At 39.1% G+C, this 27,415-nt stretch overlaps 3 protein-coding genes across 5 annotated transcripts in view; 1 reads left to right on the forward strand and 2 right to left on the reverse strand.

Moving 5' to 3' along the window:
* Nucleotides 1–172: 172 nt before the first annotated feature.
* si:dkey-190g11.3 (uncharacterized protein LOC567059 homolog) lies at nt 173–11,676 on the reverse strand. The gene is given in 8 exon segments (XM_036579431.1): nt 173–595; nt 597–752; nt 976–1,026; nt 2,601–2,741; nt 6,480–6,584; nt 7,858–8,037; nt 8,131–8,243; nt 11,637–11,676. Coding segments are annotated over 6 exon segments (705 nt in total). The 5' UTR covers nt 8,029–8,037; nt 8,131–8,243; nt 11,637–11,676; the 3' UTR covers nt 173–514.
* Nucleotides 11,677–12,403: 727 nt separating this feature from the next.
* rab3c (RAB3C, member RAS oncogene family) lies at nt 12,404–20,370 on the forward strand. Its single transcript, XM_036579432.1, has 5 exons — nt 12,404–12,560; nt 13,176–13,397; nt 15,868–15,986; nt 17,750–17,874; nt 19,570–20,370. The coding sequence occupies exons 1-5, from the start codon at nt 12,543–12,545 to the stop codon at nt 19,758–19,760; spliced, it is 675 nt and encodes a 224-aa protein (XP_036435325.1). The 5' UTR covers nt 12,404–12,542; the 3' UTR covers nt 19,761–20,370.
* A 459-nt stretch (nt 20,371–20,829) lies between these two features.
* Nucleotides 20,830–27,415, reverse strand: part of pde4d (phosphodiesterase 4D, cAMP-specific) — a 170,002-nt gene continuing 163,416 nt past the window's right edge. For 2 of the 3 annotated variants that reach the window (XM_036579429.1, XM_036579430.1), the window contains exons 12-15: nt 26,773–26,927; nt 26,546–26,668; nt 26,075–26,257; nt 24,656–25,165 (exon numbers count right to left, since the gene is read on the reverse strand). In XM_036579429.1, coding sequence (XP_036435322.1) covers nt 24,656–25,165; nt 26,075–26,257; nt 26,546–26,668; nt 26,773–26,927 — 971 coding nt within the window. Of the gene's footprint in view, nt 25,166–26,074; nt 26,258–26,545; nt 26,669–26,772; nt 26,928–27,415 lie in introns of all 3 variants that reach the window. The other variant, XM_036579428.1, reaches the window with a different exon arrangement.

Below are 27,415 nucleotides of genomic sequence, written 5' to 3' on the forward strand. Positions count from 1 at the left end.
CATCCATCCTTTTTGTGCTTATATCTGTTGATTACTAAAAGGCCTACTGAATCTAGCACTGATTAAAATATACATTACATAGGTGAGTATCACAATGTTGAATTTGTAAATATACTACACCATGTATACCCTTTCAATACACTGTTAAGATAATACACAACCGCTGATGAACTGTAAGAAATATCACTGTAGTATTTATTAAACATGTTTTATGAGAACACTGGATGAACTCATGCTGGCCACCTGGATTACAGCTCCTACAGATCACACCGAAAATATATGGCTTTAATTTCACATTTTGGCTGACAGTTTCACAGTTAGGTTTTGATTCTGACTCACAAACTCTACAACCTCCATCACATTATCTATCCATGTGCGAATCATCATAAAAAACAGCTCAGTGGTTTATTGTTTTATATCTTAGAGGTTGATGTAATAGTGGCACCGCTTTTGGTAAAAAGCATTTAAAGCCACAGTCAACATTTTACTGCAGGTTGAAGCAATTTAGCCCTTGTCAGTTCATAAACATAGATTTGGCAGTGAGGAAATACTTGAAGATTTGAGACCTGACATGGTCCTGTTGGAGCTCATGTTGAGGGTTTGCGCACGTTGGCCATGTCGTAGGCCCAGGCCTGGTCCAGTCCCTGCCCTTCAGACGCTGCAGCAGGCCAGTCAGGAAACGGGAAACGACAGGCGATTACACAAGCATCATCTCCTAACTCCTCCTCCAGCTTCCTGCCCAAGACCTCCATCTGTGGAGAACCCCATACATAAAAATACAAAACACAACACCAACATGTATGTAACACCAAGGTAACTGAAGCCACATGCCATAACCCTAATGGGCAGCAGATAACTTAATTACTGTTGAAGTCTGAAGTACAGCACTCATTTTTTATGTGTTTCTACTAGACACTTTCTAGCATATATATCAGAGCAAGACAAAAATAAGCAAATGCATCTGCTTCTACATACCACTCCAGGTGCCAAGAAAACCGTCACATTCTTATATCCAGACAAATTGGTCTGTAGAATGTGAAATTAACAAAATTAATTCCATCATTTAAGGACATTTACATGTATATTGGCTGAAAGTTATGGAATTACATCACCACCCCCTTCCATTTAAGGATACCATAAATATTTAGACAACTCCATTGTTTCATGGCCAGACGTGCACTGTTGCATCATTAGTTCACGCACAAGAGAGCTCATAAAAGGATTCAGAGTTCTAGATATATGTAGAATTCTAGATAAGGCATTTGCATTTTGAGTCTGTTGCTCTTTTCTCTTAACATAAGCCCCAAAGAAGAGCTAATGCCAAAACAGCAGACTGTCCTAATGCTGAAAATATGACAATAAATCTATCTTAGGCATTGCCAGTAGATCAGGTTTGTCAGTGTAAACAGTTTGGTACTTTGTTTAGAATCATGAACGCACCAATGAGCTTAGCAATAAAAATCATAAGCACTTAACAAGATGTAGGAATAGATGTACACTAGTGTTCAGAGGTTTGTAATCACTGTTTTCAATAATATAAAACTAATTTGGCTGCAGACAAGACTACAAAATGATGGTAATATGTCCTGAACAACCTCACAGGTTTTCAGATAGTAATAGGACATTTGGAAGTTATAAATAAAAAAATAAGAAACTTGATTTCAGATGTGTCCACAGTGATAAACAGAGAAGATTCTGAAACTGCAAATGAACTGCAATCATGTATTAAACATGACAATTTCATTCTCAGTTTCCCATTTTCTACTGTCCTCTGAATTAGCAGGACTTAACTCTCTAGCCGTCCAACGTGTCAGTCTGCTGACCAATGTCCAATCTGTTTATGGTTTCCCATATGGAAATCTGATATATGGCAATATACGGATTTCAAATATATGACATATATTAACATATTGCTGTTGTCGGAAGAAAACCTTCTCCAAATTACCTATCTCCAAAAGTGGTAACTTTACAGGAGAAGGCAAAAACCTTCATTTTTAATGTAAGTCAATGGAACCAGAATTTTTTCCATATCATTTTGAGTCATTTCTTTTAGTCCATTCATCATCAAATACAATGTAAAGGGCAACAAGCATTTTCAAATTATGTCAAAAACTGAAAAAAACGACAAAAATGGAGATACAGGGGTTTTCTTCCGACAACAGCGATATATGCATTTCCCCTATGTCCAGCTTATATTAGTCACATATGGACATATAGTTCAAGTTCAAGAGGCTTTATTGTCATTTTCAGCTATATACAAGTACACAGTGAAACAAAAAAACATTCCTGCAGGATCATGGTGCAGCACAGGAACACAAGTTCAAAACAATACAATATACAAAATGTAACATACTATGACATATTAGCAGACAGCCTAGCATATATGAGCATAGCAGTCACTGAGGTAGCAACGGAACACAGTATTTGGTTGATACAGCATTCTAGCAGCCAATACGGTTAAAGAAATAAAATGTGTACATATATTTTGAAATATATATGACCCTTTACGATACATGTGCATATGTGGCCATATATCAGATGTCTGTATGGGCTATGACAAAGATTTTTGAAACCAAAAAGCCAAATATTCACACAGATACCTTCCAGAAGTCCTTGTTGACAAATCTTGCTGTTGTTGTTGGAATTCCCATCCATCGTGCTTTAACTCTGGCGTAGCCTGCCAGAATGGAGTTTATTTCAAACCCAGTACACTGGAAGCCCTGTGAGGAGGCAGCAAACACCTGCAAAAATACATTCAATGAGAACAAAGAACAGTCTCATCTGATCTAGACCTAAATTCTTTGGTTCCTCTACAGACCTAAGAGGTATAACAAGATCAGGTAATCCAAGACACTACTAACTACTTGTGACTGTGTGAAAATGTTCTACACTTGTTTTTACTCCCAGGAGTCATCCATTGTGCAATATTAGCTGCTCAGAATTTCACTACAGTGATGTTTGTATTCACAGAATCCAGCAGGTCATTCTATATTCTCACCATGTTTCAGCTCAAACATTTTCCCTCACACTCTTACCTACTGTACTAAAAACTGTGAGAGCAGGACAGTACTGCTGCTGTTTAAAACAAAATGGACAAACTTTAAAATGCCCTTAAAATCATAATTTAAACACAAAAAAATCTATGTTGAATAATAAATTGTTAAATATTTATTATGTATTATTGTGGTATTACTAGAAACTACAAGAAGTGGCATAGTAGCATCCCTTATTATAAATACAGAGATCTAACAATATGCACGATTATGCAAATTGTAAATGCCACCCCTTATGCCCACTACCCTGCAGCAGGGATGGCCAAAACAAAGCTTTCTGAAGCTGTAAAGCCAGAGCCAGTTAAGGGGAGCCTGGCCACTTCCTATTTCATGCATTATATCAAACACATAACTGCAAAATGCCAGAAGGTTCCTACGAGTACTAAATGAATGGAGCTAAACAGCTAAAAACAAAAAAAAGTTAAAGAATGTCTTTCACTAAAAAAAGCAATTAAAACTTAACAGTATATTTACAGCAAAGACGTTTTGGGCGATGGGACACTAGATTTACCGCTACTGAGTGCTGACTGATTGGTGTTACTGCTACTGAGTGCTGACTGGATAACATTACTGCTACTGAGTGCTGATTGGTTGCTCCGCTCACTGATGACATGAACATACATGAGGCACCAGTATAAGTCCTATAACAAGTTCAAAAGCACTTAAAAATATAACAGCAGTTTTAAAATGTTTGTGCAGGTCTGTGTTCAGTAAATAAATGCATTCTTTTACATAAAAAAAATGTTTGAGCATTTACAAACTATGATTTTGCTCAAACGCACCATATTAACCAATTCATTTTGGACTTTTTGGGAGCACCCTCTAGCATCTGTCAAACCCAGAGGACATAAAAGAGTGGCAACTTTCCTCACTACAAACTCCATAGTGAAGCTTTTCTTTAAACAGTAGCGAAAAAGGATTTCTTACTCAAAGCTTTTAAAATCAGTGCACATTAATGACACCTGGTGATTAAAAACATGAACAGCAGCTTTAAATCACTAGATCTTTATCTCCTAGTGATTGATTTAAAAGTATGTCTTTGGTTTCTAAAGCACTAAATGTAATTAGTAACATAAACATGATGCAGGGCTGTGTTACATGATAAAAAAAAGTTATATCACCTTAGAAGTGATGTTTACAACTGGTATTATTAGGAAATCCTGACAAACTCAAGCATAACCTTATTCACAGATAACTTTGCCCTATATACTCTCACATAGTCAAGGTGTCAGCTTCATTTATGACACTCAAAGTAAGATATAAGCGTTTGGCATTGACCTAAAATCATGAAAACCTGTGGCAGTTGGTTTCTATTTTTGGAACATGAACCAAACATCGATGCAGTGCTTCATTGTAAAGTGTGTTATTTTTGTGACACATGTTCCAAAGCTTATTCTCTAAACTTGCGTCAATGAAGCAGAACCAGAATGAACCTGTGCTGTGCTGTGGTGAAGCCATAGCATGGCAAGCTACAGCAGTGAACTAGCTACAAGGTAAAAAAGGTCTTGTTGGATCTAACTCAATATTCATTTCTTACAATGACCTAATAATGATCAAACAATGTTGAAATAAGATGACAAAATATGTTGGGTTGAGTTACTCAAGTTTAAACAGTCCAAACAAGAATCATTACAGCTTTAAACAGTGCTATACAGTATGTATTTGTACCAAGTATATTAATGTTTTGGTAGTAAATAACTAACATTTCATATTTAAAATATGTTTATTTCTCTGTCAATGGTATTTTTAGCACCTTGTCCAATTCAGGTTTCAGTGCACTACTGCACACTCTTTTTTCAGTGATAAAAAGCCACACATTACAAAGACCCTTCTTAGGCTGGAAAACTCATACAACCTTTGCTCATCTGATGCTTGTCCATCACAAATCTAAGCATTCCTCTAATTCAGTAGGTAAGTGTTTTGTCATACATTGTGGAGAGTAAAACATTTTATCATTTTATCTTTAAATAAAATGGACAGGGGCATAGCCATCCAATCAAAATTATTAAGCCGCATTTTTTATAAAGTTAGATTAACTTTTTTCTGACAGTTTTGCTGAAATATGGCCAGTCAAAATCATAAATCGTTCTCTGCCAAGCTTCTTATATTCTCAGCCCTAAAATCACTGTTTAGCAACTGTTTCTATCCACCATTGCCTCAAGCCTTCATTTTGTTATCAGTGCCTGTCCTGTTCATAACTGGCATGGAAGTGTTTTATAAGCAGTGACAGGTACTGAGCTGACCTCAGAACAGCTGTAGTTTGGCCATAGACTGAACTGCCCGTTATGTTTAGCTCTGTACTAGACGTTACGCTAAAGTTACCCAGAGTAACTGTGACTTCCTGAGAAGTTCAGGTATGCAGCTTACACACTATAGGCTAAAATACAACACATAAAATGTGAGTTTATAGAATTTGTAAAATACAGACCCTGTAGTTGATTTTTTTATTTGGACCACTCATAATGTTGTTAAATCAGCATGCTTCAGCCTAGTTCCAGTAGATACATTTTAGGCTACAAGCTCCTAGCTGAAAAAAATAATAGAAACAAAAGTTTCTGTTGGTTTCTGATGGTGTCCAACAGTCAGTAATAGTATGTTGTGATTTCCTGATGTGTTGATGTCACAATGTCAAGCACCCTAATGGTTTCACAGCTGACCTGGGACTGATTCCCGGAGCATTTGATGGTTTCCTAATGCGATCTAAGGGTGTCCTACAGGAAACTGGTGGCAACCATTAAGCCAATTCCCATTAGAAGGCAAAACCAATCCTTGTAATCCTAATGGTCTTCTTTTAAGCAGGGTTGGGCTATATTAGTGATCAGAAACCAAACTAAAAATGAATGTATTACCTATTCATGATATACTAAAACCAGCATAAGAAAGTTCACTTTTTCCTAGCATATTAATGGCACACCATCATGTAACAAGATTAAAAAATGAACAGGTACATTTTGCTGTATTATGTGTCATTAACTGTATGAGCAGCCTACCTTCCCATTAACTGGGGTTTGGCAGAGACAGTCTTTTATTGATGCTGCCAGCAATTGGCTATAACCTAGTGTTACGACACTGCGGTACACAGCCGAATTGCACACAGCAAAACATAGCAAATTGTATCTACCAAGTTGGCCTACCCACTTTTTCACACAACTACCCAAAATTTATTTCTGCCCATGCCACTGGTTGTAGACTGATTATTCAGAAACTACAAGGAAAACAACGCAAATGATCAAGTTATTATTAAATTACTGGGATGAGAAATGGAAGTCTGGAGCCGTCAACAGGTGTACGAAAGTTAATATCAAAATTACAATGACTGTTTTTGGGTCAAACATATAAGAAAGCCTGTTATTTCACTAAGGCTAGCTGACTGCTGATTGATGATAGTGTTTCTTAAAAAGCCATCACTCTGCCTTCAGCACTGACCAGTCTTCCATCTCCAGAGCCTAGGTCGGCCAGAGAGCCTGCTCTGCCCTGCAGGAGCCGCATGACGTTCTGGGTCTGCACGCCACTTGAGGGCAAGTATGGCACCTGCACAGTACAGACAGCACTTACCACTGTGAGCACAAGGGGATGTGACAGAAATCAATAAGGACACAGCCAAGACATGGTGTAGACACTCTTTATGTCAAACATTCCCAAGGCTGGTTCTGGAGGACACCTGCTATGAATATGCTGGTGTTTTCCATGCACTGGATCAAGAAGTATGGAAAATAATAAAATATCGAGGGCAAGGGCAATCTGGCATCTGGGGGTAGTTTAATTGGGCATTGCTCCACCAGCTCCATCAGTATGTCCCACTAAATGTAGCTAGAGTTAATGAATTTGTATTTTATTATAATTCACTCAGATAGTTTGATGACATCATCATCAAGCATATTGTAAAGTCTTGCAATATCAGCCACCAAATCAGAGCAATGTTCATTAAAATAATGATAGAAATGGTTTTCATCAGGGAATTTTTGAGACAGTAACTGGCACTGAAGCAGACACAGTAAGCAAACACAGAGACAGCACATAACAATGAAGCGTAATCTTTGTGAAATAAAGGAACGTAATGAAAGTGCGGTCGCGCTTGTAGTATATTCCCATCTTTAATTTGGCCGCAAAACTGTAATTAATCTAGTTATACAGAACGGAATTGCGAATGTCATATGAAGTTTACAATTTGAGGTCGCTCAGCTTGGCTTAACTTGATGCCTTTTTCTCTGAAGTTATTTCACATGAGGCCATTTGAAACAGCATGTTTCGCCTGGTATATGAGTGCTGAAACATGATGTTCCACATGAAGCTGTTTTGTCTTGTGTATGGAACCTGATGCTGTGGTCTGAGGATGTTCTAAAGGAAATGTTTGGTAAGTGCTGTTCAACAAGTGTGTTTCTAAAACAATCTCATCTATATCAGGTACAATAAATGTGCCATTAATGTAGGATATCATATCACCAACGTGTTTAAAAGTTTCATTAGTGTGAACACTAGTGCCTTGCTGTGGTTTGCTTTAAATAAATGAATAAATGAACCACAGATTTTTGAACCTGTGGTAAAAATGAGGGCTTTTTTTTGTTAATTATTGTCATTGGGGACTGTTACCACGGTAACTCGGTTAACCGTCACTGGGCACAGGCTTGGCCTTCATCTATGTTTATCTGAGTGCGTGGCTCTGCACATCAATCACACAAATATACAGAAGGCTTTTCTGCCTATTTAAATAATTTACTTTTTTATGCTTTAGTTCTGGTGTTGAGTCTCTTGCAGGACAAGGGTCCACAGGTTTATGCAGTAAACCACCTGCACACCCACATACCTTCAGATTTATTGGCACTTTCCGAAAGCCAGGGAGGGCAAAAATACTCCAAAGCCCATAAAAGCTCATTAGCAAAGCTCCCGAGGCAGCCGTGAGGATTGGCTTGTCTGGAGAGTGATGAGAGAACTTGGACCTATTATCCTGAAGAATGACTTCAACAGAGTCCTCCATGGTCAAACCCTGAAAACGATTTCCAACGCTCAGCTTGAATAAGTTATATATTCTGCTGACCAAATATGTTTCCACATACATAACACATATGGGTTTACTTACCTGAACATCCAAATCAGTTGACCTCAGATCATCTCACTACAGAAACCAAGGCAAGGGATCAGAAACCCACCCTGTCTACCCTGCGCACCAGTTTGACTCTTGTTGGCACTGTGCTAAGAAAGTCCATATTTGGTTAACTGTTTTATTTAATGGAGTTAGAAAACTACACTCAGGCACATTGACTTTTTTGTTGTAAAAACCTCAAAATCACTACCTTTAAGTGCTTTTTCTTCTTCAGTGAAAAAGGGGAATTCCACATTTTTTTTACAATTTCTACATAACTCAGTAGTTGATGTAAACACAGTCATTCACGGTTGTTGGATATGAAATGGTTCATTGTAAGAAAACTACAGTGGTGGTGAACGGAACCAGGGGTCTTGATGTCAACAACACAAATATGTCCATTTTATTTAATATCTTAATGATCAATGAACCTACCTGTGTCTTCTGAGTTTTTATATATAATATTGTTAATGATAAAATACTGGTAAACCTGAAATCTTTAGGGACTATTTTGTCTCCCAACCACCTTAGTTTACCCCTTCACCATAAATTTATCTAAAAATATATTTGACTCATGTAAGGGTGGGTAGTGTGATGTCATTTTATCATTATCCTGATAAATTATGTCTCAATACATTTTTCTGAGAATATGGTGGATAATGTCAGTTGTTAAAGAACACTGACTGTTTCATTACAAAGTGACCATATTCCTACTTAATTGGGTTTAGTGCAGGACAGTTTGTGAAGCACTAAATACAAATCATTGTTTAATCATAGTTGTAGGTTTATTATAATATTTTTGATTTTTATTTATTTTTCCCCCAGTTGTGTCCATTCCAACTTTCAAATCTCAGAAGAACTAAATACTGTGATGCATATCATTTATCATGAAAATGTCTTTAAGTATTGTGATCAAATATTTTTGCCATATCACCCACCCTAATCTCCGACATCAAGCAGTGTGTTCATAATCGTTTCATGTAAGAACTTTCTATGAGGGAGCTTTTAGAGACATTAAACCAGGGGAGCACAACTCCTGTCCTAGAGAGCTGGAGTCCAGCACAGCTTGGTGGTTTTGCTACTCAAACACACCCACTAAACCTGGCTATTAACAAATGAGTGTAATCAGGTGTGTTTCATCAGATAAATCACCAAACTGTGCTGGACCCTCTAGGACTGGAGTTGAGTAACCCTGCATTAAACTCTTCAGACATCTGGTTCCTATCATCACCACTGTGAACAACTCTCTTCTCTAGAACAGTGATCACCAACCTTCCTTCCTGCAAAGCTTAGTTTCAAACCTGCTGCCCCCTCCCCCTTTTCTCTTATGCACCTCATCCAACCAATAATGAACTTCTGAAGAAGTTAATTAGCTGGACAGGTGTGGTAGATTTTGGTTTGAACTACAGTTCACAGGATCTCCAGGACCAGGGTTGGTGAGCACTGCATTTCACATTAGACCAAATGGCTTAGTTGACCATTTTAATCAGGAGTGCACAACTCCTGTCCTGCAGGGCCGGTGACCAGCACAGCTTGGTGGTTTCGCTCCTCCAGGGGTCGGCAATACGCTCGTATATTAATCAATGTAGCCTTTCACAGCGGCCACGCGCGTCACGCGGCACCGTGGCGGTAACGCGCGCGTGAAGCGCAAAAATACGCTTTGGGCCTATTTCTGACGCGTGCCGCGCGCAGCACGCCAGCAGATTCTATGCAGAAACAGTAAAGAAATGCAATGTCTATGCTATAATATACAAACTAGGCTAATAAACAAATCAACAAATCTAGTTTTAACTCTTTGACAGGTGGACTGAAACGCCTTGGGTCGTTAATGTTGTGAACACAAGCATCTCCTCCTCTTCATATAGAGCTACACCACCTGGAGAGAAAGCTCGCAACAGTTACGGCAGCTAGTCAGGATTTTATTGTTGATCTCTTTGTCATCTACATAAAGTTTATATGAGATAAACGGACAATACAGACGTTTATAGTCGCGTCCGGTGTGAAACGTGCTTTAGGAAGAGCCAGTTTGTCCTTTCAACAAAAATCAAGCACCTTGGGAGCCACAACATTTTGTCCATTTTACCATCTTGGCTGTAAATATGTCTTAGTATGTGCTAATGTACTAAACGAAAACTCAGACTTACTTTACTCTGCTGTAAGCTTTAGGCTCAGCTATAGCCGCTTTCCAACAGGAACATCTTCCACAGAAGTAGAATAGTTCCTAGTAAAATGTCTCCTGACGTTCATGTTTTTACGAGGCTGAAGTCGCTTCTCATTCGCCAGCTTCTGATTCGAATTTTTCCGTTCCACCTTAAATGGTGCCTGAGGCGCCTGGCTGTCACTGCTACGCTATTTAAGGTGGAGCGGGACAATTCGAAACGGAGCTGACAAATGAGAACCTGACATCAGCTTCACAACTTTATAATGTTCAACAGTTTCTCATTACAGTATCGGGAAACCAGCTGGAGTGCTTATAAACGAAAAGTCTGTTCGTCTCCAAATTCTCGATATTCGTCTTAAATCTCTTACTTGGTGATTTTGCTAGCTACTAGCTAGGCGAGACTGATCTGCGTTGCTATGGTGATAAGCAGTCGCACGCCAACTTTTAGGGTTAAAGGTTGGTGAATTTGCAATTATAGCTTAACCCCAGCGTTTAAGACCATTTATTATTAAAACTGTGCTGAATGATCAGCAGAGCTTTATTTTACTGCAAAGGGAGGATTATTTTATCTTTTACCTAAAAATCTAATTCTGCTGTGGAGCCACATGTTGCCCCAACAGCCAGACCCCTCTCCATGTTGCCGCCCCCTGTCCTACTCAAACACACTCACTAAACCTGGCAGTTAACAAATGACTGCCATCAGGTGTGTTTGAGCAGATAAATCACCAAACTGTGTTGAACACCGGCCCTCCAGCACTGGAGTTGTGCACCCCTGATCTGAATCATTTAATTATGCACACATTTTGAAACACTTGTGTAATTCCCCATTGGGTTATAGGGATACAAAGTGCAAGACAGGGTTGTCAGGGGATGTGGGTGTTCTGGAAGGGTAAAGCTGGTTACCGGGTTGATGAAGACAGGAGACTCAATGGGAAAGACACTTGTACTGTTAATATTATTGTTAATCCAGGAGGGGGCGCCAAGACCCCATGTTTCTCGCCAAGCACAATCTAGAAAAGTTTTGATTTTAACAACAGACTCTCCAAATACTGAACCAACAAAGCTAAACCAGACACGAAGAAGACTAGTTACAGCGTAGTAACAGACGTTAATGCATGTAAATATGCCTGGAACATACAAACACTGACAACTACAACACAAAAATAAAAGCAACTAGTTTATTACACCACACACAGACACATGAGATTCCTGCTCTGTGCCTGTTCAACTGGTCTGCGCACAACAAACAGCAAGTTAGTCCAGATTAAATATACATAAATAGCATTTTTTACCAAAATAAAATTTAAATTTGTTGCACAAACGCAGCAGCTACGTGACCTACCTGAAAACAACACTATGCTCCATGACCAGAATGGTTTGTGGGCTGGGCAGAGACCAACCAATCAGAACGAAGCAGGAATGTCTCAGTCGGGATTTGTAGTTCAGATACATCAAACTCCTCAACTGTAGTCTAACGCTTGTGTTACTCACTGATTACTGGTTGTAGTTGCTCACTTTTCATGTTAACCCCTTTTCAAAGGTATTCTTTTTAAACAATGGGAAGTTCCAAAAAACACACTACGCCTGAAATGTCTCTAGAGAATATACCCACCACATTTTAAATGGGACTGTGTAACTGCTCAGGTGGTCTGTTTTATAATAAAAAAAACGAACATTTTACTTATATATTTGGGATGCCAGTGGAAAAAATTCTCCACATTATTTAAGGCCTTGGAAAAACATAATCTGAATATTCTCATATATTTACAACATCAAAATAAAAGTCACCATAGTATTTATTGAGGAAAGGTGAATTGCGTGGTGATGTGTTAGGGTAACCTAACATCATCACAATATGACACTCCAATTCAGTTCTTACAGTGCTATATTTCCTTCTAAGAGAAGGAGATTTTTCATGACATGTTAATGTTAAATTTCTGATATATAAAATCTCTGGATTAAGGGCTAAAACGGCTTTCCATAATAATAAATCCAGGCCACTTCAGCGAGGCCGGACACCGTCTCAGCTCAGCTCTGCCCCCTTCTGGACAAACGGAGCGTTACTGCTCAGCACCAGGAGCCGATGAGGATGAATGGAAATGGGAGGAGAGAGAGAGGCAGTGACGTCCGAAGCATCAGTAGCGTTTAGCCCAGGGTTTATTCCAGAAGCCGCGTCCACCTCGACCAAAAAACAGCCGGTTTAAGGCAAGATCTGCCTTTTTAACGCCTTATCTGCAAAGGTCTAGAGATGGATTTATACGGAAAGGTAAGACTGCTAGGTAAATACAATGCGTGTCGAAGGGGAGCAAAGAGTAAACAGACTAATCAGTTCAGTAAAATGTCGTATTTTTAAAGTAACGATTTAAAGGCTTTATCAGTGCAGCGACCAGTGAAGTATTTATTAGATGAAAAGATTAATCTGCGACTGATTCTGGATGAAACGAGGCTGGAGTATTCTCCTATTCTCCAGCTTCTTCTTTGAATTTTCCAGTTCCACCTTAAATGGTGCAGCAGTTACATTCTGGCGCCTCGGGCTTCGTCTGGATGAAACTAGTGCGAAATAATGAGGAGCTGAGCTGAGCAGAGCAGGCTAATGTAGCTTTAGCTCGGTCTGCTTGGTGAAATATTGTTATTATTCTCTTTACCTACTGAAGTATTATTGTGTAGTCTGTTTAAAGGGTCTGGTCATATCTGAACACTAATGGAAAGCTAACTTAACGTCAGTTGCTTATATTAGAAATCACGCAGAATCCTCGTAATTTCAACTAAGAGCATTAATTGCAGGCTAATAAGGCTTCAGGGTCTTTCTTTTATTTTTCTTGTATTATTGGTTCTACCTAAACCTAAATGACTGTCTCTTCCACCGTTGTGTCCCTGGTAGATGGCTGCCACTCAAGATGGCAAACAGAAAGAGAACTCGGACCAAAACTTCGACTATATGTTTAAGCTGTTGATCATCGGGAACAGCAGTGTTGGGAAAACCTCTCTGCTGTTCCGCTACGCAGACGACGCCTTCACCTCGGCCTTCGTCAGCACGGTGGGCATCGACTTTAAAGTCAAAACCGTCTACAAGAACGACAAGAGGATCAAACTGCAGATCTGGGTGAGCCGCTCTGAGCACGACGCCTTAACACACTGCTGTAAATCACAGCTACATTACTGGAGAGTGTTTAGATAACAGGAGGTACAGCTGATATACGTGTGAGGTCACTTCACCTGTTCTTAATACTCATAGATTCTTCCGGTTTGGAACACGTGATTGTCCATTCATCCATCCATCCACACATAAATCCACCCATCCACACATACATCCATCCATCCACACATGCATCCATCCATCTATCTGTCCGTCAATCCATCCATCCATCCGTTAATTCTTCATCCCTCCTTCTTTCCAACTCTGTCAGTCTTTAATCTATTGTTTGTCCACGTAGCTTTCCCTCCATGTATCTGTTCATCCTTCATCTATCATTGCATCTGTCCATCATCTATCTATCTATCTATCTATCTATCTATCTGTCTGTCTGTCTGTCTGTCTGTTTGTCTGTCTATCTTTGTATCCATTCATCCATCCTACCACCCATCCATCCATCCACCCATCTTTACTCCCTTTTATGCTTTCACTCATTCATTAATCATTCCATCCATCCTTTCATCCATTTCATTCTTCATCCCTTCTTCTTTCCATCTCTACTGGTCTTTAATCCATTTATTGTCCATCCACTTTTCCTTTGATGTATCTATCCATCCTTCATCTATCATTGCCTCAGTCCATCTCCTGTCTATCTATGCACCCATTCATCCATCCTACCACCCGTCCATCCATCCATCCACCCATCCATCCATCCATCCAAGCACCCATTTGTACTTCCTTTTATGCTTTCATCCATTCATGAATCAGTCCATCCACCCATCTATACGTATTCATCTATCCGCCCATCCATTCATTCTTCATCCTTCTTTTTTTCCATCCACCTTTCATATATCTATTCATCCTTTATCTATCCTTCCATCTGTCAACTATCTATCTATCTATCTATCTATCTATCTATCTATCTATCTATCTGTCTAATCCATCCTTTGTCCATCCACCTTTTCTTTCATGTACCTATCCATCCTTTATCTGTCCTTCCACCCATCCTTTATCTATCTATCTATCTATCTATCTATCTATCTATGCATCCATTCATCCATCCTACCAGTCATTCATCTGTCTGTACTTCCTTTTATGCTCATTCATTCCATCCATCCATTCATACATACATGTATCCATCTTTCCTTTCATCCATTCATTCTTCATCCATCCTTTTTCAATGTCTTTAATCCATCCTTTGTACATCCACCTTTCCTTTATTGCATCTATTCATCTTTCCATTCATCTTTCACGTGTCTGTCTGTCTTTCTGTCTATCAGTCCTACCACCCATCCATCTGTACTTGTTTTTATGCTGTCATTCATTCACCAATCATTCCATTCATCCATCCATCCATTTACCAATAAGGGTTAATTCACACTGCACATTTTTTTCTAAAAATGCCATTATTTATTTATTTTTTATAAACAACAAATTAAAGCATGGCTTCATAAATATACAAAACTAGACAACATAAATTTAAGCAAGAAATCAAGGGCATTAAATAAATAAACTGACTGTAGCCAGAGGGGCCGTGGGGGCTGTAGAAACATCAGGTGGAGAGATGAACACTGGGCTTATGGAAAAAGAGATAAGCATCTCCTGCAGATGGTCATTTCCAGACCTTGTGTCTCGTTATCAGCCGCACAGCATCCAGGCTGCTGCATGTGTTAGATCACAGCAATCTGTCCACTTTTTAGCATTTTCACTGCTGAAGACGGACAAGTGCGTCTTTAACGGGTGACCTACATTCAGTCTCCTTACAGTTACCAATGTGTCCATCTGTCTATTATGATTTGTAGTCTTAGTGAAGCTGCTGTTTTATTTCGGTATGATTTCTGAGACACGAATTCACCTGTGATTCTCTATTGAATATCTTTTTTAGCCTATGATGAGAGTTAATCCATATCCTGGAAACCAGCTCTTTGTTTTTACTGACCTGTAGTAACTCAGTTCAGTTTCCTGGCTTTCAGAGAGAGACATGCCAAAACAAACGTGACACATACCTTCTTCCACATCGCCTGCAGCTATAGACACTGGTAGTGCAGAGGTTAATATATTCATTGATCACTTTGAAGTCTAGATCAATTTCTAGTTCGTTACATATCTTTGCTGTCATTAGGGAGCCTTGTAACCTTCATTTGTAATATTTTTTACGTTGTTTGAAAATGTCAGATGTCATTTACATTCTGTGAGCCTTTAGTGGTGAGTGAATAGAAATGGCTCTAACATACTTGGTGTTAACGTACTTCAAAATGAGTGCACATTTCCTCCTCCTGCACTGCTGACTTACCACAGTTTATTTGTATACAGAAATCTCAGTTCCATGGGAAAATCCATAGCTCAGCCATATAACTGTGTTCAAGGCTTTGCTTGGCTGACCATAATTGAACAAGTCAGTTGAATGTAAGTAAAGCTAGCTTTGCTACTTCTTGTGTAGGACACAGCAGGCCAGGAGAGGTACAGGACCATCACTACAGCCTACTACAGAGGAGCTATGGGCTTCATCCTCGTGTATGATATCACTAATGAGGAGTCTTTTGCTGCTGTGCAAGACTGGTGAGTTGAAGGGGGCTGAAAAGTCTACAGTTTGCATTGTGGGTCATGACCAAAATGAGATATATACTTCATTAATACACATATAGATATTTGATTAATCACAAAGGAAGAACAAGAACTGTGTGAAACACAGGAAAAGCTATGACAATTTACATAATGTTTACATATGATATAACTTGAAGTAGTCCATAAAATAAGCACACGTGGATGTTGTACACGTGTATGCATCATTCCAGATAAGTTAATGGGTGGAACAACATAGTTTAACCAGAGCAGTACTGCATGATGGCAGACTATCAGACTATCTCAATCTATTGAATTCATGCAGGTTCCTGCATGAATGTACAGTGCTAGTCATTTTGATTCAGAGGTTGCAGCCCTTCAGTGTTAGGCGGGACTCCATGGGAAGAGGCTGACGTCAAGTGATCCCTCATGCTGTTCAGAATTTTTAGGCAGCTTTTTGTCTGCCGCTCCTTTTCCTCAGCCCTGCCTAACACGTACCAAACTCTCTTTAGTGTCTGTTTTCAAAACAACCCTAAACCATGGTAAAAAGCTTCAGAGAGCATTTTTTTCAAACGAGCGGTTCCTTCTCTCTCTCTCTTTACTTGTTCTGTGATTGGGTATCTGAGCTGCTGGACAGAGTGTGCAAGTAAATTAAGTTCTTGCTGCATATTGTGCTAATCTCACTCGTCCAACAAATGCTCACATTGCTTGACACCTTTGATAGCCACAGTATGATACTTTACCGAATGCTAAGTGTTTGCATCATGTGTCTGCTCACCTTAGCCAATAACACCTAACACAGCGGTTACTGTAATAACTCCCGGTTGAACGTAACTTTACCTCTGTAATCTGATGTCACACAGATTCAAAGTGCAACCTCTGCCAGAAAATAAAAGCTTAAAAAGGACAGGTTGAGGTTTTCCAGCTCAACTCTGAAAATTACTGTTCAATTCTGCCGTTCGATAATGATCATATTTGGAATATTTTTAATATCTGCAGTCAATTTTTCGTTTTTGACAGTTAATTTGCTACAGCTAGCTTTTAGCAGTGTGAACGCTGCTATCTTAAAGGTCTGTATGGGAAAGGTAACTATCACAAGGCATATATATTATGCTTAATAGACAAAGCACAGCTGTGCATTTATTAAGCAGCCTTATTTGGACGTAAGTGGCCTTACTCTTGCGATTGAATACAGGACTTTCAGGCTGCTGGTGCCGTCCTCAGGGGCTGTGTGCAAGTCTCCTTATGATTGAGCTGAGAATTAGGAGACGTTTTGGTAGCTGAAGCAGACACACCCGTTTTAAGCTGTTTTGTGTTTACACTGAGCTGTAGTCTTATCTCCCCACAGCAGAGGAGCACAATTAAGGAATGCCAAGAGAGAAAAAGTGAGGATTAGGAGGTCAGAGCGAAGCAGGAGTTGGCAGTTACAAATGGCACTCAGACAGAAAGGGCAGTTTTTCTGTGTTTGCGCAATATGAGAATTGTTTTTCTTTATTTTGAACCAGATTTGCAGCTTATTCATTTTAAGATTTTCAGTTATTTAGTAACTGCTGTGAAAATGATATGTAGGTTATAGTTATGCACAGTGAGGAATTGTGCTTACAGGGTGAACTGTGTGCAGGGTGAAGTGTTTATATTTTTATATAAATATTTTTAGAACTCATTTTTATGTATTTATATTATATGCTCAGTTCTCTTGATAAAGTGGTGAGTATCATAAGGAGAGTAATCTGTTTAGTGTCTGCCGTGTGTCCTCTCAGGTCAACTCAGATTAAGACCTACTCTTGGGACAATGCCCAGGTGATCCTGGTTGGAAACAAATGTGACATGGAGGAGGAGAGGATAGTCTCTGTGGACAGTGGAAGACTGCTGGCAGAACAGCTGGGTGAGAGAGACGCTCCTGATCTGTGTCTGTGTGTGTGTGTGTGTGTGTGTGTGTGTGTGTGTGTGTGTGTGTGTGTGTGAGGTATCTGGGGCAAAAGGGGCTCTGAAGCGAGATAAATGTGATGGGAATGCAGCAGAAATGGAACAACTCATATATATCAGGCCTGTCAGAGGTAGAAAGCTGATCTAGAATCAGCTCCATGTTCTCCAAAGGAGCACAGACATAAAGATGTGAGGGGAAAAAACTGTTTCTACTTCAGCAGCCTAAAATGCTATTTGGACTGGATTCATTTTTCCTGAGGAGGTGCAGTAACGTTATTATTTCTGCACTCGCATAACTTTTTACAGACTGCACATTCCCACATATTTGAGGATTACAGGGGTGTTTACCTACTATAAAAAAACTCCAGAAACAGACATTGTTTTATGACAGTTTCAAGGAGCTTTTGGGCTTAAACATGTTTTTTTATTTAAATCATTAATGAGTAGAGGTACATGTAGGCCAAAAAAGTACCCGAAGAAAATGTGTTTTTTTCAGACTTGCCACTGTTTTACCTTTACGAACCAAAAATTCAGAAGATACATGTAGTTTGTTTTGGATAGTAAATAAAATGGCTGTATTTTCATGGTGGACATTGCAACCCCTGCAACCTACCACCACCTCTGTAAAGGAATCTGAGCTGATCTCTCTCTCGACAAATTACCATTTCATGTCAAACATGACTTTATTCATGTCTCACTGAATGAATTATGCTACAGAGCCCTGCGGGTGACTTCCTCTGTAAATAAAACTAATGCTGGGTGATGCCGTATTAATGTGTTGGAATGAGATCCTAATGCGTGGCTGCGACTTAGTAAAATGTGTTCATAGCAACGACTTAGTAAGGCATGGGAACGAGATCTTGCTTTATTAAGCTGTGGTCAAGGCTTAATTGTCTCATTCCCACACCTTACTAAGATGTGGCCATGACTTAATTATTTTGTTCCCATGGCTTACTAAGTTGTGGCCATGCATTATTTTTATTTATACAGGATGTCACCAGCAGGGCTCTGTGTTATACAGATATTTTCAAAACTCTTTAGAATTAAGTATGGAGGCACTCTAATAAGTCTATTAGACACTCCTACCTTGTCAGTCCACCTTGTAGATGTAAAGTCAGAGATGACAGCTCATCTGCTGCTGCACAGTCTGTGTTGGTCATCATCTAGTCCTTCATCAGTGGTCACAGGACGCTGCCCACAGGACGCTGTTGGCTGGATATTTTTGGTTAGTGGACTATTCTCAGTCCAGTAGTGACACTGAGGAGTTTAAAAACTGCAGCAGCACTGCTGTGTCTGGTCCACTCAGATCACATCACCACCACACCACCACCACATCAGTGTTACTGCAGTGCTGAGAATGATCCACCACCCAAATAGTACGGACAATGAGCGTAGAAACAAGGAGGTGGTCATAATGTTATGCCTGATCGGTGTGTGTGTGTATATGTATGTGTGTGTGTATATATATATATATATATATATATCACAAATTTCCTGTGGAGACGTTACAGACATATGTCTGGAACATTTGCCCTGTTCAGTTTAGTCTGATAAATTCTGATATCAGAAATCTGATAAAGTTCTAATCTGTAGAAGTTGTGTTCGCCATAGTAGCATTGTGTGTGAATAAAAACTCTTTACCTTTCTTTTAAAGGTTTTGAGTTCTTTGAGACGAGTGCCAAGGACAACATCAATGTCAAGCAGACCTTTGAACGTTTGGTGGACATTATCTGCGCTAAAATGGCTGACAGCCTTGAGACGGACCCTGCTGTAACCACGGGAACTCCCACAGCCAGACTGACCGACAACCCGGTACCCCCTCAGCAGTCCGACTGTAGCTGCTAGCGTTACTCACGCAGGCCATGTGCGTTTGTGGCTCCTGTGCTGTTGCCAAGCTTCTGTATTTGAAGACATCACCAAGCCCCAGGCCAAACTGTAGGCAAGTTAGATGATCTCTTGTTTAATTCTGAAAAATATTAGGGCTGATTTTCCACACAGTGACTAAACATATACCTGGACTCGTTATCAACGTGGAGTCCTCAGTTTAGACTTCTGTCTGGAAAACCTAACTGCTAACTGTAGGGTACAGTGAAGTTGTGCCAAAATATCAGTGTCAAAGTTACCTGTCTGATAAAGCCATTATGCCACTGTACGGGCCTTATCTTATGCATTGAGGTTTATGTAATCCCAGTAGATCTCCTAAACTGTGCAATATCCTGTATGTGTCATTTTAGAGAAGAAGCCATGAGCTGAAATCAGCTGTATTTATTCCCGCTTGTCTCAGGGGAATTGAATCTGTGTGCTCTCTTTCTACCTAATGTATATGTATATAATTGTTCAGCCTTTGTTTAACTTATTGAACGAGCTCTGTGTTTTGCATTTGCTGATTAGTTGACTGGTTATTCAATGTGTGCCCTGATATATATTGTAAAGTTATAAGAACAGATAAATAAATGTGGCCTTGAAACTTTTGTTTTTTCATGAGTTAAGTGTTGGAATTTCATTCACTCTGGAAAAACAGTAGAATTCCCCTTTAAGTGGGCATACACACGTTTTCTAAACTGTTTATCCTTCTGGGTTGCGGGTGGTCTATACCAGCAGTCATTGGGCAGAAGGCAGGACACATCCTGGACAGGTCGCCAGTCCATCACAGGGCACACATACACATTCGCGCACATACACTCACGCCTAGGGTGGATTTAAGCATGTCCTATTGGCCTGGGTGCATGTCTTTGGATACCCACACAGACACGGGGAGAACGTGCAAACTCCACATAGAAAGGACCCTGGTCACCCGGCCAGGGAATCAAACCCAGGCCCTTCTTGCTGTGAGGCAACTGCACCACCATGCTGCTCTCTTTAAGCAGCGACAATGAAATTAGAGCCAAAACAAGAGGCAAACAGGTAGGCAGAGTCAACCCATGCTTTTGTTTATTCTGGTGCATATAAAACATTTTTTATTTGATTTTTATCTTTTTTTCTTTTCTTACAGAAGGTTTATTTTCTACAGTTCTATCCAATAGACTGCCATAAATAAAGAATCCATTAAACAACTACATTGTCTCGTGAAACCACCAGACAAGTTGGCATTCAAGTCACATAACAAAAAAATAGTTATCCCTAAATAATTCTTCTGATGATGTAAAAAGATGACATGAAAAGGAAAAGAGCCACCGATTCTATCCATTTAGGGCAATTAGGAATCTACAGTATATGTGTCGAAATTCGTCTCCACTGTAGGATTGGAGTTCATAAAGACATTCCATCCCTTTACTCAAAATAAAAAAGCCTACTGTCCCCAATGGAAATGTGTTTTCTTTTTTTCTCCATATTGCATGTTGCACAGATGCTAGTAAAGACAGTGTAGATTGTGATGTTCTAGCATGATTCTTTTCAGTCCAACTAATGCAATACAGGCTGAGACAAGATGGAGACTCATCTGCTGCATTTAGACAGGCAGTCAAACATGCTCTTTCCTTACAGTCTAAACATAAAACAGTTCACACAGAGCTAGATCTTTTCAGTTCTGCTTTGGCCCACGCTCATTGTATCTTACGAGCAGCTCAAAATCACGTTGCATAAACATGCCAGGTTAAAAAAGAAATACGCACCTATTTGGAGCATTACAGTCTGAAGTCTGTAGCACAAGACATCTTCAGATACCAACCCCCTCAATGCCCCTCATACTGGCCTGTTTCAACCACTAACATGAGGTCCACAACTTGCATCTACACATATGGTCTGTTCTTAGTTGGAATATTTATCCCTCACATTTAAATGAAGGAAAAAAAAAACAGAAATAAAAAAAACATCAATTTCCAGCCAGTAGTTTTTTCTAGTGCAGCAAGAAGATAAAAAATCAAAATGAAAAGGTTCTTTAAGGCACAACCCTCGGGCCAAGGGACTGCTGTTCTCTTTAAAGAAAGAAAATAAAAAAAAATAAATGACAACAATTTTGGATTTCTCCACCTTTTTCCACACAAAACAATCTCTTAGGAGATGTTTTATAAATGGGTTTCGTTTAGATACTGAATAAGAGTAATAAACATTCTCTCAATAAGAGTTCCATAATACAGCAACACCATCACCATTAGGGATGATATAATAATTTACAACATGGTAAGAACAACAATATGTACTGTACAGCACAATAAATACATGTTTGTAAACAGAGAGAAATGATGAACCACTAAAAGTAAGGTGACTGGGTGAGAATGAGTGAAGCGGGAAGAAAGAAACTTGGCAATGAGAAAAAAACAAACAACAAAAAGCAAGGAACGTTTAAAAAGGCAGGGATTCCATCTGTCATTTGATTACATATAATAACTGCATACATAATCAAATTATTCTTAGGTATGCTCACTCACTCATAAGCCTGCAATTCTGAAGCTACGGTTTGACTAAAATACTTCAATCTGCTACAAGCACATCAACAAGACCCAAATACAACACATAATGGTAACACTTTGGAATAAGGGGACATTATAAAGCCCTTATATTGCACTTATTAAACCTTAATAAACCAGTGGTTGATAATTACTACACTGTTAAGCAGTAATGGGTGAATTAAGCATTTCCAGAGCTCTGAATAAGCCTCATCAGGCCAGTAGTTGGTAATTAACCATTACTGGTAATTAGCCATTGCTTCCAAAAGACGGGTTGATAGACAAATTATTTATTTGATTATTTATAATTATGATATCTATCATCTATAATACATGTGAACTGAACAATAAAGAAATTTCAAATCTTTAGTTTTCGTTGGTCTTCAGTCCCAGTAAGACCTAATAAGAAGCAAAAAGGACGTGCTTAATTCACCAAAGTTAATCCTAAATAACATAGTAATAGGCAGCCAGTTAATTAGTAGTTATTGGCTGAACATATTACCAGCTTTTGGTTTGATAAAGCTTAATAAGGGCATAATAATGGACATCTAAAATATTGTGCAAAAGCTTATTTTGTATAATACGCAAATTAAAGTGCTCTGCAAAAGGTTTAATTTGTACTAGTTACTGCGTAATAAAGTATTAATAAACAGCTAATTAATAGCCAACTACTGGCTTGTAAAGCACATTACAAGGACATTATGATGTCCCCTACATTGAAATGTTACCGAAATAATAAATAAGCTTTAACAGGTATACTGGTGCAGCAGGTCGTTTGGCAGAGATGTGTACAACACTGCTCAAATCCAAATGAGTGCAAAAGTTTGGCAAAGTGAAGATGACGGGTCACATAAAGAATGTGCGCAGCAAAATAAGGATTACAGTAGATCTAGCAGACCCTTAATGAGGCTTTACAGTAAAGCTGATTGTCCTATGAGCATTTTAAAACAGATTCAGGGGTGAAGAACAGAAACAGAGACATGGAGACTCTATAACACAAACATATACGCTTTCTGACTTACTAGCCTTTAGTCTTAGCCTCGTACAACCAGCTATCAACAAACCGTCCTACTGATTTGAGCTGAGACGTCTTTGTTTTGTTGTAGTGTTTAAATTACATATGCTTCTGATTTGTGTTGTTAGCTCAACTGCCCCCACGGTTTCTTTGAGAATACTGATTGACAGGTTTAAAAAAAGATAAAGCGAAGGAAAAATCAGACAGAAGCTGGTTATACGAGTCTACATATGGATAGTGTGTCTTGGCACCAGTGATTTCTAAAACATAAAAAAGAGCCAAAAGAGGACATTTAAGCCTGCCAAAAGATCCAACAACATGAGCTTGCAAAGCGCTATCATTCTATTTGTGAGCACTTCATAGTTTTACATCACTGGAGGTCTGGAGGTGTAGCAAGACTCTGTTTTAATCCACTGCAAAAACTGAGTTCACATTTTTGCCAGGCAACAAAATCTTTAAGGCTGGTTTAAGCAATGCTGAAAAACGTTTTTTATAAAAATGAGACATTTTAAAAAGGGTAGGGTCAGTTAAAAAATAAAAAACTGAAAAATAACCAAACAGAGAACGCTTTCCATTGAGTAATGAAAAAAAAAGAGTTTCTTCTTACACCATGTGCCACTGACTCAAAAAAATCTTTGGCAGTTACCGACTGCAATTTTGTTTCAGCTTGATTTGCTTGTGCCATGAGTCATTTCTATTCACTTTGGTAATGAGTCAATCTACGCTATGCGCTGCATGATTCAAACACTCAAAATCACAGAACACATAAAGCATTTGAAAGACTTAAAGGAAGAAATAACCTTCTGAGTGAGTAGTAAACGTCTACCAGCCGCATGTGTCTCCATGCAATCAAGCGTCCATCAAATCAAATGTGGTGAGAAAACAGATGGTTTGATGGTAAGGTTGCTTTTTTTTTGCAAACTATCCTGCAATCTACATTAATCGCTCTTTCAAATACTCAAAAACTGTTTCAGTCAACAAAACTGAAACACTGACAATCGACAGTACTTAAAAATGTAATGAAAGATGAGTGCAAGTCCTTTTGTCTGTCTCTTTTGTGAGTGAATGAGTGAGTGGAAAAGACTTTCCTGAGTGCAAAAATGGTTCAAACGGCACTAGTGATGACTAAAAGTTCAGAAAATGAAAAGTAAAAACAGCAAGAAAAGATGACGATGATGAGCAAAATGAATGTACACTTTTGGACAAGGATGTACAGTACATAACATAGACCACAAAAAAAAAAAATAATGTTAAAAACAAAAGAAACCCTACAGCTTAACCATAAATAAGTGGCTCTCATCTCTAGTATAAAAGAAGTCCAGGTGCTATCTCATACTGTGTTACGTATTGGCAGTGTCCTGCTCTTCCTCCTCCTCCTCCTCCTCTTCCTCCTCTAAAACGCAGGGTTCTGATATTTCACCCTCTTCCTCCTCCTCCCTCTGTTCCTCTCCCACCTCCTCTCCCTCTGCCACCTGTTCGTCCAGAGGGATCTCGGTACACTCCGAGTCCTGTGTGCAAAGGGTTTTAGAGTCACTGCAGCTGTTCTCCTCCTCGTCCTCCTCCTCCTCTTCCTCATCCTCATCCTCCTCGTCCGGAGGGCTGCCGCTGTCCTTCTCCGTGTCCGACTCTCCGTCCTCCTCCAGCGTCAGCTCGAACTGGAACTTGTCCTGACCGGCGGTGCGGCGGCCCTCAGCGCTGGTGTCCAGGGCGGGCGATGGGCTTTGGGGGATGGTGCTCTGGTACCACTCCCTGTTGTCCTCCAGTGTGTCCAGGATGTCCTGGGCATCCGGGTGGACCAGGTCAGCCCACGTTTCCCACAAGGGGTGGACGATGTAGTCGATAAAGCCCACCTGAGGAGTGAACAGCAAAAATGATTAACCTCTTAAATTGTTTTATTAAAAATGAGATGTTCTTATCAAAGTGAGATATGGAAGCCTGGAATCGCAGGCCGTTGTATGGAGTTTAATAGGTTACTAAAAATGCACTGATATACTGTGATATATTGATCTGGAGGTGGTAATTCAAATGGATCAATTTTGGATTGTACAAATAAGGTGGCATTGATTTTACTATTACTCAGTACATACAGAGAAAAACTCAATTTTGGTTGTTTTTAGGTTTTGAATATAATTTAAAAAACACCATGAATGGACAAATAGAAAATGTCCAGAATTACTTAAAATAAAATCTTGCCGCATTAATGTACATTAAAAGTTAACAATTCTTTTCCCTTCTCCAATAAAGTTAGTATTTTGGAAATAAAAGCTTTTGTTTCGAAAGTGACAATATACAATATATTGTTTTTAAAGTCTATATTCCACTATAGTGTAAAAACTTTCTCCAGTCACATTTCAATTTACCACGACCCAGAAGGATAAGCGGCTTAAAAAATGTGTGCGTGTGTGTGCGTGTGCGTGTATTTCAATTTAATTGAACTGCATCGAAATTCGAAATTTCATGATGCATTGAATGGTTTGTAAAGAATCACATTCAAACATCATTCTGAGGTCAGAGATTTACACCCCTACAACATATTTATTCACTATTAAACTCAATGACTTCTATTACACTCCTAGGCTTATTATTCAGTAGGTGCTTGGAGAACAGTGAGATTTAATGCAACTAGTAATTCTTTTATTAGATGTACAGTACATAAAATACACTGAAAATACATGTTTGAACGGTTTACATTCTTTTATTCATCCAGTTACCTATATTTAGTCTTATCCAGCCTTCCACCCAGATCAGAGCACACTTACCTGGGACTTCTCTACTGAAGCATTGTGTTTGTCGCACATGGGGCTGATCTCCATACCCCGCTCCCTCTCCCGGTCACCCTGGCTGAAGAACTCCTCCATAATGCGGTCTGTCCACTGACGGTACAGCTGCAGGGGCTTTGTAGGGTTACTGAGGTCAGCACAGTGCACCATGTTCTGCAGCACCTGCAACAAACAAAAACTTTTATTTTTTACTGTGTCCCATTTAATCTTGATCTCAGAGCTCCCTTAATGGGAACTTAGTATTTTCATGAGAAAACCATCCTGTCTGAGTTTCGTGCAGTTTGGACCAAATTATGATAAATCATTAAATTGATTTTCTAGCTCCCATAATCTCAAAAAATGACTGAAATATACAACATTCTTCGCAATAACTGTACTGTTAACAGGACTTGTCATTCTATCATGTAATTCATATAAAATTCTCCCGCATATGTTATGTGGATGACGAACCTGTATCCTGTCTGAGTAATTGTCCAGCAGTAGAACTCCAGAGCTGGTCACTTTTTTGGTCTCCACCATCGTTTTTAGATCTGCTAGCAAATTCATGTGTTTTGACATATCTGTAGCCAGAACCTGCAGAGATTACAGAATTTCATTATGAATAAAACAACTAATCACAGTATATACAGTAACAATAATGATAAATTTACAGTTTAAATGAATTGTGTGGAACTCACAATGTCAATGACCATCTTGCGCAGCGACTGTCTCTGTTTCTTGGTGAGATTCTGGAAGATGTCACAGTTTTCCTCCTGCAGCAGCTTAAAACCTACTGCCAGGTGATGGTTCTCCAACACAGACGAGTCATTATACATAAGAGCCAGCTCAGAGTCTGATATTAGGAGAGGGGGGAGGGGCAAGAGAAGATAATTTTTACATCACTTTACATTTTCTACATTTTAGATTATTCAACATTAATAACCAAGCAATCTTGCTTTTAGGGATGCACAATGATATCGGAATCATATCGGTACTGACAGATATTTGCTTTAAAAATACATCAACATCGGACAGATGTTTAGATTTGACAGATATATGATGATGTGATTACTGTACTCTGGAAGCGAGAATGTTTAGGAAATGCTGGGTTCCTGTGCTAAAATATCAGCATTTTATTTACTTAGCTGCATTTTTAACCTTAATAAAGGTTAATAAATAAATGTCATATTTCTCTGTAATAATAATCAAGGTGAATAAAATTAACCAAGGTGAATAAACATCTTCTGAATGGGCTGAGCATCAGTATCAGTATTGGCAGATATGTTCATGAAAAATATCATCGTAATTGGCCAAGAATTCCCACATCGGTATCCCTACTTG

This window comes from Colossoma macropomum, unplaced genomic scaffold (assembly GCF_904425465.1).
Source record: "Colossoma macropomum unplaced genomic scaffold, Colossoma_macropomum, whole genome shotgun sequence".
Taxonomy (NCBI): domain Eukaryota; kingdom Metazoa; phylum Chordata; class Actinopteri; order Characiformes; family Serrasalmidae; genus Colossoma; species Colossoma macropomum.